The sequence below is a fragment of the Chiroxiphia lanceolata genome, chromosome Z (genome assembly GCF_009829145.1).
Source record: "Chiroxiphia lanceolata isolate bChiLan1 chromosome Z, bChiLan1.pri, whole genome shotgun sequence".
NCBI lineage: Eukaryota > Metazoa > Chordata > Aves > Passeriformes > Pipridae > Chiroxiphia > Chiroxiphia lanceolata.
The window spans coordinates 33,503,605-33,516,838 of NC_045671.1; the positions used below are offsets into that span (position 1 = coordinate 33,503,605).

Consider the following 13,234-nt stretch of genomic DNA (forward strand, 5'->3'; position numbering starts at 1 on the left):
ATATCACTTTTCTTCTTGTCAATAAACACTCCAAATACAACTACTTGTAAATGACAAAAGTAATAGTGAATGTTTTTTCAGGACTACAGGTAAGGCAGTGAAGTACTTGCCTGTGGATGAGGAAACACATGGCAAGGAAACCTTGCTTTCATTCCTCCAGGCAGGACTGTGGTGGATATTTAATATATTTTTTCTCTTTTCTCTGCTCACACCAGTCATATACCATTAAGGCCTGCTGTGGTACTGAAGGTTTTAATATACTCTACTTTCTTTCAAAAGTTGCTGAAGTTGAGGAAGAGGTCAAATGTTAGCAAGGAGTGGGTAAGACAACACACACCCAATAAAGCAGAGCTGTGAATGGCTCTGTGTGTATATGTATGTATGTATGCATGTTCACTTCTCAGACAAAGCCTGTCTTTTTCTCCAACTCTCTATCTCTTTGAAAGCATCTATGCTTCTGTAACTTGGAGCATCTGCCAACTTTAGTATTTTTAGGATGTGCTTGACCTTGTTTTTCCCATTTGGCAGGCATGAATATCTCAGGACAATCACCATTCTAAATGTCTAGTCTACCTGCAAATTTCTTTTGTTGTTTCCAATCTAAAATTTTAAAGCTCTAGAATGGTTAAAGGTGAATGAAAAATCTCTGTCCTGAGATCAAACCTTTAGGGTTGGCACAATGCCTCACAAAAAATTACTTAATTCATTGTGGAGGATGTCTTCCTGGAGCTACTGTGGGAGAAATATTAAGTAATAATGTCCATTTGCAACCTTTTAAAACTTTGTGAAGATGGAAAAGTTGGTTGATTATGGGAAATTTTTAGCATTGCTGACTCTCTTTTGCTTTCATTTACTGAAGATCATTATTTTGTTTAAAAGTATCATTCATCCAATGACAGACCAAAAAAAATGCGTAGCTGGCAAGCACAACAGACTGTGCAGCCTGAAGATTATACAAGGTGTCAAACTAAAGAATGGCATTCAAAACGACTTGTGACCCAAACGTATCAGTAAAGAAATGTAAGGGAACTTGGCCCCAGACAGAACCACAGGGCTTCAGACATACACGCGTCCAGGAAGTTTGGATTCACATTTGTCTGTATAAGAAAAATCCTTGTCTAACTAAATTTTAAGCTCACTGAAACACAGATGTTTTCCTTACTCTGTGTATACACAGAAGGTAGCAGTGAAATGGCAAGAGGCAATTAGCACTGCTTGAACACTGATAATGATGAGTAGCACCGCAGATCATCATTCAGCAGAGCAGGTAGTTAACATACTATTTTGAGAGCCCCAGCAAGTTCAAGACAATTAATACAAAAGACACTGAGCAAAAGGACACAGTCTTCAGTCTTTATTAATGTTTATTGTTGTTATTGTTATTCACACTTAGACAACTCAATTACATAAAGTGATTTATATGAAGAGCTCTGTATTGTTATCATAAGGTGAGAAAGTGTACACACCACAGTGAAATATTCTGTAGATACAATGACGTAGGACCTTTGATAGAAGGGATTATTTCCAAGAGTCTATGTACAATAAAGGTAACTTCCATACTATACAAACTTATATTCACAGAGCATATACTGATTCAGAGATAAAAGAGTTTCATCTAGTGAATAATGATCCATACACATGAGAAAAACTGGAATTTTCAGGGCGTTGCCTGGACTTGCAAAATAAAAAGTACATGGCAATGTATTTTTTCTTTTAAAGTTTGAAATGAGTAAAGATGGGGGACTTCAGATTTTTCTTACAATAAGTTGAAAATGAGAGACTATGGAGTGTGAAAACTAAAAAATGGTAAACAAGCTAAAAAAGCTGTATTAGAAAAATAGCATCTGATTGTCAGTTATAACACATTAGTATTTTCACATGACAATACAGTGTCCTGATCTTGCCATCTTAAGTGACAGAAATAATTTCAACTCAATTAAGTCAACTCCCCAGAGTCAGGATTGCAAAATTAGAACTGTGCAACAGAGATGTTGATAATGGAAATGAACACAAACCCAAGTGAAATCCTTGGCATTATGTGATTTTAATGGGGGATTAAATGAAATAGTTGATTTTTCTTTTGTAATCTGACCCTGAAAACTTCTGGAAAAAGTGATAGAATTAACTCATCTCTTATAAACGTACTAAAACATAAGGAACTTCCTTTACTGTGATCTCAGTGGAAGGAAACATTGGAGTAGTAGAATGATCTAATTGTTTCATTGGGCCTGACTTTTTCCTGGGTGAACAAGCATGGCAGGACTGATTCCCTGCTGCAAAGGTAGTGTGCAGCATTTTGTACAGCCCCATAGGAAAACTCAAGAGTATGAGGAGCAAACTCCCCCTGACTTACTCACAGCTTCACTAAGGCAAAACCAGATCCTGCTTTACTGTACATTTATTGTCAGTATTTTACATTAGACCTTAAACAGAGACATGAAATTGATTCTTTACTTTACAATTAATGATCCCCTTACTTAGAAAGCCCATACTAGTCTTCTGGTTTTTATGGCTTCTTTTTGCATTAAGACAACTATGTGACATAAAATAAAAATAAAAAAATAGTAAAGTGCAAGATCTTTAAAAAATGTGTACAAATTTCTTTGTTGGGGTTGGTTTTGTCTTTGATGAGTGGTAAATTTACAATAAATCTACATGAATGTACAGTACATTTACCAGTCTTGAATTACTCAGTCCTGTCCTGTGCCACTTCACTTATGGCTTACATGGGAACGATGTGGCCAAGTGTGTGTCTGGTCTACCTACCCTCCAAGTGCTTATGTGGCTTCTAGGCTGGGGCTGACCTGCACCTGGCTGGCTGGAGCATGGGCTCAGCGCCATGCTAATGTGATTACATGGCTTCTGGAGAATATATGGCTTGCATCCAGTCAGGCAGGCGCATGGGCACGGGAAAGCGCAAACTAGCTGCACCCATCCAAGCAGACAAGTCCTGAGATGCCATACACTGACCTCTAGCAACACACAGCAGATCTACAGGATGAAATGTCTGAACTATGGAACTGTGATCCATAAATGAATTTTGTATCTGATGGCTACACTGAATTGTGTAATTTCAATTTGGAAGTTAGTCTCCCCAGTCCCAGTGGAAATACTGATATTCCTGTAACTGATGGCAACAGACCTAAGAAGGGTAATTTTAACATCAACCAAGAATGAAACTCATTCCTGTTGGAGGACTGGAGCAAGACTCCTCTCTATACTGTTGAGTGCACTTTGTGCAAGTATTTTTCCAGGTACAAACTCTTCAATTTCACTTTCCAGGAATAGGAGGAAGACAAGAATCAGCTGCTCAAACCATGACTCTTTCTCAGATAGTTGTGTCATTGTATTTTACAAGAGGTAAAATTGTTTCCAAGAATACAAGTGAATGGAATTTTTCTCTTTGTACATAGCTCCCAGGACAATTAGGTTTGTTAGGCAACTGCATTTATGAAATATGGGATCCTAAGATAAATGTCTATATCTTGTCCAGGTTAATGGTAGAAATCTGTATTTGTTGGGCCAGTTGTTGGAGAAGGGATTATTTCTTTGTTATAAAACCATCTGATACAGACTCATACTTGATTCAGAACATAAGTTATATGGACCATAAGATGCTATTTTAAGGAATTACTGCTGAAAGAATACTAATTAGAAAACACTGTATATCCCCTTTTTTGCAAAATACATAATGAAGTAAAAGACAACCAGAGAAATAATCCCTTAAAAAACACCCAAACATTAATAATATTTCTAAGCATCTATTTTTTCACTGTACTCAGATTAGCTACATGTTTAACTTACCGCTTGGTGGACCTTCATATCCACACACAACAGTACCATGAGTGACAGTGACCATAAACTACTTCGAAGTAGTATATGTGGAAATTACATGGTAGGTTCGCTGCCGTTACAAACATTAAATGACATCTAGATAAGATTCCTTGTCACCCGCTGTGTTTTATGCTTCATGAAGTTTATGTAGTCAGCCACATCAATTGGATACATAAGCAGAAGCATACAGACACAAGAACCTGTTTGCACTACAAGAAAGCACTAGCTTTCAGTAAAAAGTTAATTTAGAAACCACAGAGCTTTGCTGAAAGATTTTTCATGTCTACGTGTAGTTTGTGAGGAGAACATCTTCAAACCACACTTTCAATCACACTTTATAGCATTTACCCTACAGATGTGACCAGGGTGGCTTCTGCAGAGGGAAGGCAGCTTTTTCTTTTTTTCATTTGTGTGTGTGTGTGTGTGTGTGAGTGTAAAACAGAGAATTGCTGTAGGATTCCAATGGTATTTTGTACCAGTGGGGTCCATTCCCATATTTAATTCCAATGAAGTTAGTGCAGAAAACCTTTACAATAGGTTACAATCTGAACCATGATCCTACTCAAATGCTACCGGAAATCCTTTCCAAAAATCACATCCAGTATTGGTTCTGTTCAGAGATAATGGTGCCACAGAGAGCTGGCTATTTAATCTGAAGTTGCATTCTTACCTTACTTACTGTGTTGCCAAGCTAGAACAGGATCATTGTAATAACACCAATTTTCTCTTGATTATTCATTTATTCTTGATAAGGATTATGCAGACAGCAACATCAATTGAATAAGTGAGTACAGGCATACAGGCAGGTGGAAGAGGCTTCGACACCAATGAACTCACTGTAGAATTTGGGCAGTGTGCAGAACCAGACCTAGTGAAATCATTTAGAACTTTGAAGAAAATAGAAACTGAATTTTGACTTCTAGGTGTGCAATGCTGAGAAATGTTCACGATCCCACAGTGAAATAATTATGAACAATGAGAAACACTTAATGCTGAGAAATATGCTGCCACTGTAAAATAGGAGTGTCGTAACAGGTGGTGTGCATTTCTGGCAGCACTGAGCCTGGACAGCTCATGGACATCCAGTCACTGTGTTGCAGCAGCTCTTGGCTGTTCACTCAGCATTCCAGCTAAAGATTGAACACCTTCTGCACAGGATAAGGGAGTAAGCTTCTCTCTCCATCCCCTTCCTCTCTTTTCTCTACCAACCAGAACAGCTGTTGTTTTGTTATCAGAGCACATTGGCATGCAAGTATCTTTAAACATTTTACCACAGCAGCAGAAAGCTCCCTTTGTTAGTGGAACCATGGAGACAGCCTGTCTCCATAGAAAGTACCACACAACTGAAATCTGTCCTATTACCTCTGGAGCTAGGCTACCACTGACTGCACTGCCCAACAGATGCAAGGCAGTGGGAGCCATGAGGTGTCTTATTCTGGAGGGGAAAAACTTATTTTTAATACCTGCAAGATAAACATGTTGATAGAGAAAAGCAGAAATGGGAAAGAAATGAGACACATTTTAAGACAGTATACAACTGCCATAACAGGATACCAGTCCTTAACCCTATACATAAAAATCTTCCTTTAATTTGTTGATGCTTGTTGTGGACTGAAATATTCCCACTGTGTATAGCTTTCAGTTAGTTACTCTCTTCTCCCTACCTGCCGCCACTCTGCAGAGTGCATCAGAGTGCTCTTACAGCTCTGAAGGTCAGGTAGGGCTTTTTCCTTTCCAGTATGGGAGTTGTTACACCATACTGGCATGCAGTAAAAAAAAAAAAAAAAAAAAAAAAAAAAAAGGGAAGGGTAATGGAGTAATGTCCTGAACAGAGATCAGACTTCGGACTAGTTTCTTTTTTTGAAATAAGTGATCAGTGAATCTGGATCAGTGAATCTGGGCATCTTAGTATTTTGTACACTCCCATATACACAGCCCTCTCATGATCCTGCACACACTCTTTCAGATCACTCTCATTCTGCTCACTTGGGAAAGGATTGCCTGTTTTGAGCATTGTCATCAGAAATAAAAGCAATTGCTGACTCCCCTGGAATAGATTATACTGTGGAGTCAGCTCTGTATTTTGAGATACATGTTTCTTTTGAGTTCAGATATTGGTTTATAGATTTGCTTAGGCAAGGTTGCTGTTCCTGTCAGTAGAGGGCACCGCATGCATGTAAACACACCTACTTTCCGTCGTGTACACTCCCAGGGAAAAATGTTAAAGAGGTGGGTAGCCCTATCGTTAAGACAGGTAAGGATTCTGGAGCAATGAAGGATTTTAAATACAACGACAAGTTTTTGCTCACAAGGAGAGACACTCACTCTAAAAAGCACTAAAAAAGCAAGAGACATTGCAAATGTTTGGATACTGATTCTGCATGTAGGTCGGACTTAATACCTTAGGACAATATATGAGTAGCAGCCATTGTAACTCCTAGTTTCCTTCATTTTGTTCATTATTATCTCACTTTTTTCTTCATGATATCACATAATATTAATATTGCTAATATGAATTTTGTACTTTTTTCTCTACCATTGTTTTCTGTCAAGTCCTGACTCGCTAACCATGTACCATTACACACAAACACATATAACAGGAAAACAGTAAAGGACAAAGAGGATGAGTGAGAAACAAACAGCATGGAGCAGAGAAAAACTGACAAGACAAAATGTGCTGAGCCTTCTGTTACACAGCTGTGAGCATGGCATTGCCATTGTGAGCACAATATGCATATAAAACAATGCTGAAACAGGTCACAGAAATGCACTGAATCTTCATGAACTCTAACTTCACAAAAGACTTGAACAAACAAATGATTATTTGAAATAATTTGTTAACACCCATTCCAGTCCTCCCATTTTTTTAAAAAATCATCCAAACTACAAGGAAGATGAACATTAGTTGTTTTCTCCCTTCTTATTTTTTTGTTCTAGGTTTGGACCTTCTCCTTCTGTCAATATTTCAGTAAAATGGATTGCATTTTCACTCATTCCTGGGCTTCTTTAGACATGTACACTTCCAGCAATACCGAAGACTTTTCATGTAAGCTTCCTGCAGCTCCACTGTAATTAAATGTGTTTCTCCTACCTAGTTTCAAGACTTATAACAGCAAATGTGAACTGCCCCAGCTTTGTACAACAGCTGGGGATCTCTTACAGCAATAACTATATGTAGCTGTGAAGGTCCTTACACTCCAAGTATTAGTGAAAGCCTGTAAAATATATTCACTTAGCAATTAGGCTGCCACTTATAACTACTTACTTCTATTTTCTGTATAATATACTATGCATAAGCAAATTAGCCTTTTATTCTGGCATGAAAAGGCAAACTCATAACAGCATCTGAAAGCCATTGGTACTGTTAATATTGCTGCATTAGAAAAAATGGTGTGTTTACATAGCTGTATGATGTCACTGCATGCTGAATTGCTATTAGAGAAAAAGAGTATCCCCATTCTGATCTTTGCATGAGAATGCAATGAAAATCTGCACCAGTTACAAAATGGTCAGGCATCGTGGCTCCTTCAGTGCCAGAGACAGAGTTTCTGGAACCTGAAGAGTTTTGCAAGATGTAAAAAAACCACCATTAGCATCCTGCTGATTGCCTTTACAGACCTGTGATGCAGATGACCAAAACACTGATGAATTCACTGGCTTTGCTGAAATCACATCATACAAATCCACCCATATGAAGAGACATACAAGCTCTTCCCCATCTGTGACTCATGTACTCGGTGTACGCTTTCCATTCAGGAGTTTCAGCAGATCACCAGAAAAATCCCGTTACCAGGGTATGTGGGAGGGTGGTGCCTCCACAAAGTTAGTATCAGCATTCTCCTTAGAAGAGGAGAGCCTTAAGAACTGAGCACACTGTGTGTCTGTGTATACGACTACAGAGAACCACAGGCTGAGGAGAAGCAGTAACTGTCACTGTTTCCGTGCGTGCGTAGCGTGTCCAGTACTGGGCAGCGAGAATGTTGTGCAGCAAAGAAAACCTCAGTGCAGCTGAACTCAGCCCTTCATGTGTAACTGCACTGTCCAGCCGCAGTCATTCTTCAGCTCCTAGATCCACCCTTTGTGTAATTTTCTTTCTTTCACTCTTTTAAAATCAAGGAAGAGGAAATTTACAGATCTATGGGTTATTCTCAGTGAAGCTTTCCACTGTGGTTTTTTTTTTTTGGTGTCTTGTTTTGGTACACATATTTCTTCTTTGATAAATATATATGTTCTGGGGTTTTTTTTGTCGAGCACTTTCCACTAGATGGAGACAGGACACTGGATCACTTTGTCCTCCAGCAGGACACTGACAATCAGGAAAACAAAATAAAGCCCAAACATGAGGAAACCCAGGATTTTATTCATCCTCCACTTGCAGGAAGCAATGGAGAGGATGACAAAGAGCAGCATGATGAAGAGGAGGACAATTGCACAGAACAGACCATTGCTGCTGACTGCCACTGGGGCAAAACTGTTAATCACAGCATACAGGAGCCATGGAAGAGGAAGGCTGTTAAGAAACAGAAAAAATAGTTTAAAAAATTACAGAAGACCAGAAAGAGGCACTAGAAAGTTTCTGGAGACAATTCAAAATACAACCAGAGGCTTCCTGTGTAAAGTGAGGCAGGAAGAGTTTCAACTCTTCTAACGTACATAAATCTAACTTGTCAACCTTGCTCATAGTTCTTGGAAGAACACATGAGATTACGGTCCCCACTCTTCCACTAGTTACAGTGTGAACTGTATTTCCCTTGGCTGCAAATCAACTGGCATCCTATCTGTGAGCAGGAAGACCTCTTTCATTTGTTTCTGGATTTCATACAATCTGTGGGAGACAGCTATGCACACTCTCTTTCCAAGAGCATGCATGAGAGGGGATGGGTTACATAAAACACGTCCTTGCCATGAAGAAATGGCACTCTGCAAGATGCTGTCCACAAAAGTTGGTCCTTAAATGCCTGAAATTTGGCCCTTAAATCCACATTTACTGTATAAACCTGTGTTCAAATGTGAACTTCAATTGAACTTCAGCTTAATTTTTATTTCTGTGTTGCTGTCATTGCATTTCTCATCTCTCAAACCACAGTATGAGGTAATATCCCTTTGAAAGATGTCAAGCTGAAATAAATATTTAGACTCTGGCTGGAGCTTAGCAGGCTTAGAAAGCATGAAGTGAGTTGTCAGAAGCTCACAACCTTAAACTTCAAATAAGGCTGCTCAAGAGAGAATAATTTATTACAGCTCCAGTACTAACTACCTAGTCTACAGCTCAACTGTGCCATTTCTGTTGTAAATATACCCAAGTCTAGCAGACTGGTGCAAGACAAAACCATCTCTATTGGCAGGAAGAGGCTAAACATTTTTTTAAAGTAAGAAAGCATTGCACCCTATGTACTCCAAGTTGGAGCACATGGTTTTCATATATTTTGCAGGTTTTCTGCATATAAATATTATTTCAAACACTTCATGCTTCGGGATTAATAGAAAAAAAGGAGCCCAGTTTTCCTATGTCTAAGGTACTGACACTTACAGATGAAGTAAACAGACATTTACTATCTACTCCTACTTCAGGATCTCTTTTTTGCACTGTGCAGTTGCTAGTATATTTTCAGCAGTGAAAACCATGATCTCTTCTATGATTAGGCTGTTTGGCACTATGATTATGACTATGCTCTTCTGTTTGAGTGATAGCAAGAAACAACCAAAGGCAGAGGAACTGACAGTATGGACATGAATTCTCAGTACCTCTATCCTCTAGTGTTAAAGATGGGAATGTGGCAATAAAGACAGAGTATATCTGTGTACTTCCCACACATTTTTCAAATACTGGGCATAGATGACATTATTTTCTGGACCTGACTCTACCTTGGTCTCAAAAGGTCAAAAAAGGATTTTGAATTCCAACCTCATGCCACAACATCTTAGTGAAGTAGTAAAGTGTAAATAGCAAATTCTGTACAATCTCATGTAGCTTCACATTGTCAAGAGCTATATAAAGAGTGCTTTTTGTTAAGAAAGAATTGCTTTGTAATTTGGGACTTGCCAGGTATATAAGAAAAATAAATCACATGTCAACAGCAGCCTAAACAAGCTACTCAAAACAATGACATTCCGTGTTATTACAGCACACATGTTGAATACTGCAGAGGCAATGAATTGGTTCCTGATCATCATTTATAAAGGAAAGCTCTAGTATAAGCAAATGAATGGTAATGGAAAGCAAACAGCAATCTGACAAAAGCATAAAAAGCTTTGAAATCCCTTCTTGGAAAAATACTCTTGCTCACTTTTTAAAATGCAATTCACTTGCCTAGGCACCTCTGGAATGTATCGAAGCAAGAATCAGGGAACAAATTAATAACAATTCTGTCATATAAATGTCTATAACTTCAGAGCACTTGCCACAGTAACATTCATAAAATATTTGTATCACTCTCCTTTTTAAGGATTGCTGCTTGTGGGCGACACCGTGGCATGTTCTAACAACAAAAGACTTGTTTAAAATGGACACAATTTTCTTGCTGTAGGACTTACCCCACTGTGATGTCAAATATGTTGCTATCCAACAGAACTGGACACAGCCATGTCCCCCAGACCTTTGCGTGCTACAATAACACTGGTAATAAGGTCAGGAATGGATGTGCCGCAAGCAAGAATAGTCAATCCCATGATTTCTTCGCTAATACCGATGGTCTCCTCAACCTAAAAGGGTTTAAGGAAAATAGAAAAAAACTGTCCTGCAGTGAAGAAACATTTTCTGCTGTAAACCTTTTAACCAGGAATATTATCCTCGACTTGCCAAGAATACCCATCAAGATTGAAGAAATACTCATTTTCACACATCTCCACATGTATCAGGAGAGAGATAGACTGTCACATAGAAGTATAAGTTATTGACAGGCAGTTGCTGATAGCTCTCACGTTACGAGAATGATCAAGTCCTGTGGACAGGAGAAACCACAGCTCTCTGAACTACTTTCCACTTTGTGAGTAGTGATTTCCTTCATCCGTAGTTGCAGGCTTCTAAAATAAGGCACTACTCAGCATGACAGAGATGATGGACTCTAATTCTAAATGATCTCTCACAGTGCAAAACATAATGAGGGGCTTTTATTTTGTACCAGTATCACATCCTTACCTGGTGTGCCCACCAGACCATTAAGTAAGAAAAGAAGGCAATCCAGCTAATAGAGCCAAAAAATGTGAGAGGAAAAAATTTTCTTGATGTCTGAAAACACAAAGAGAAACAGTAAAAACCTATGTTGAAGGATGACATGCAATACTCTTATTTGCTTCTTAAAATGACAGTGGCTTGTCATTTCTTCTGATGACCTGTTCTGAGCAAGTATTCTGGTCATCATTAGATGACCAAAATACATTCAAGAAACTGAATTCCTACACTGGTGTATATTTACCTATGCCTCATTCTTCCAATTGCTTCAGTTATAAAATAAGACCTCGTAACAACTTGTATGATAAATGGCAAATTTTGGGTTGTCATTTGTATCATAATTTGTTACAATGCAGTTTGCATATTTGTTTAGCTGAACAGTGGTTTGACTTCTACATTTATTAATAATTTCATGCTTATTCAGAATGAATGTTTTCAAATTGATAAAACAGGCATCCATACCTTTCCTTCACACATTAGTGACTTTGTGCAACACCTTTCAGAATCAGTATAACAAAGAATGCATATGGCAGAGCTAAAAACATACATATTGAAAATTTATTATGGCATTTACTTTTCTCTATTACAATAGAAGATCTGCTAAAAACATGTTTTCCATGCTTTGTTTTGTAGAGAAATTTGTTATAAAAACATGCAAAACACAGTGAGATCCTTCAATGAATTAAAAATTCTGCAACACTTAAGTAACTTAATTTTCATTTTCATTGTCTCCCTTACTAATGTCAAATTTTGAATAGGTAGTGTTCTTGGAGGCAATGAATTGGTTATACTCAGATTAATGATTTATTTTGGTTTCTGTTCTTTCCAATCTTTTAGGTCTTCCATATTTCCTGTTGACTAACTAACTGTTACTGACAGGATCTATGTAACAAAAACAGATCAAGTTAACTACTAAAGAAAGGAAACAGGACTGCAGTACTGCATCAGGCAATCACTATCTAAATTATTTAAAATTACATTTGTACTGTGAATGAATTCTACCAGTCTTGAACGAAACCATTATCTTTATGATCATGGACCTTCTGAACACAGATTCCTACCTCAGATGATTTCTGACATGTGACACGCAGAATCTACAGATTTCATGAATAAGCACTAGGACTGCCTGTGGAAGTAAGTTATACCATTCTGAATACCTGTTCAGCTGTTGCTCAGTCCTGCACTACTTCTTCCTTTAGGTCCTTGATAAATTCACTTCCACTCCAGAATTTTTATGCCTGCCTTCACTGCAGCTCATGCCACTGCTGCACCAGGAGACTCATTAGCCTATGGATCATTCCTAGGTGCTGTGGGAGTAGACAGCATTGCAGGTTTTCCTGAATGTGACTTTGGAGACAAAATACTATTTGGATTTTGCCAATTTACCTTGCTCAAGCCATGTCAAATACCTCTTTTTTAGGGAGTTACAGAACTGCACAGCCAGCTTTTCTTGTATAACAAACACAAGAGGCATTTATATAGAACAGCCTCACATTAGGAACTGATCAGCATGGCAGAACAGGGTGGCTGTAGACTAAGAGGTGGTCAGTGAGTTGGCTGGTCATTAATGCTGGTCAAACAGGAATGACATTGGTCTTGTCAGCCTGAACCAGAAAACACTGAGGCTGGTCTTCAGCTCAGTGAAACTGTGTAGACTCTTTCTGCTGACATAACTGGAATGAGATCAGGACATTACTGGTGGGAAAAAACATAAAGTCAGCAATGGCAATTGTGCACACTAAGTTACAAGATGGGACAAATAGGACGTCTGTATCTTGCTCCAGAAGCAGGTGCAGCTGTAGTTTGTGCTACAGAATATCTATTCACTCCGTGTGCACTTTGCATAATGCTAAATGTCCTCCTGAAAACCTGAGAATGTAACGTTGACTAACATGGCCTGTACTACTCCACAAGTGAATATACGTAGGAACACATATTAAAAATATTACAGACAATGAGCTTATAATGTTTAAACCTACTCAGATGGACTTTTAAGTTTAAAATGAAAAATTTATATGCGTTGGGGGACAGAAGACCTTAGTCTGAAAAGGAACATAATCTGAAATGAACACAAAGATGACTTTTAAAATAGTGACTCCCACATCAGTGGGAGTAGAATTGAGTCTGGTAGGGATGATTCTAAACAGCAACTTCCTTTTTTAAAACTAAACACCTAGCACTTCTTTTTTTTTTTCACCATTCTTAGTAGCCAACTCCTTCAACTTAAAA

At 38.3% G+C, this 13,234-nt stretch overlaps 1 protein-coding gene across 1 annotated transcript in view; it reads right to left on the bottom strand.

Annotated features, from left to right (window-relative positions):
- Positions 1–1,353: 1,353 nt before the first annotated feature.
- The window catches only part of SLC24A2 (solute carrier family 24 member 2), a 113,515-nt gene continuing 101,634 nt past the window's right edge, over positions 1,354–13,234 (bottom strand). The window contains 4 exon segments of the mRNA XM_032676088.1: positions 1,354–8,344; positions 10,369–10,394; positions 10,396–10,536; positions 10,973–11,062. Of these exon segments, the coding sequence (XP_032531979.1) occupies positions 8,095–8,344; positions 10,369–10,394; positions 10,396–10,536; positions 10,973–11,062 (507 nt within the window). The 3' untranslated portion in view covers positions 1,354–8,094.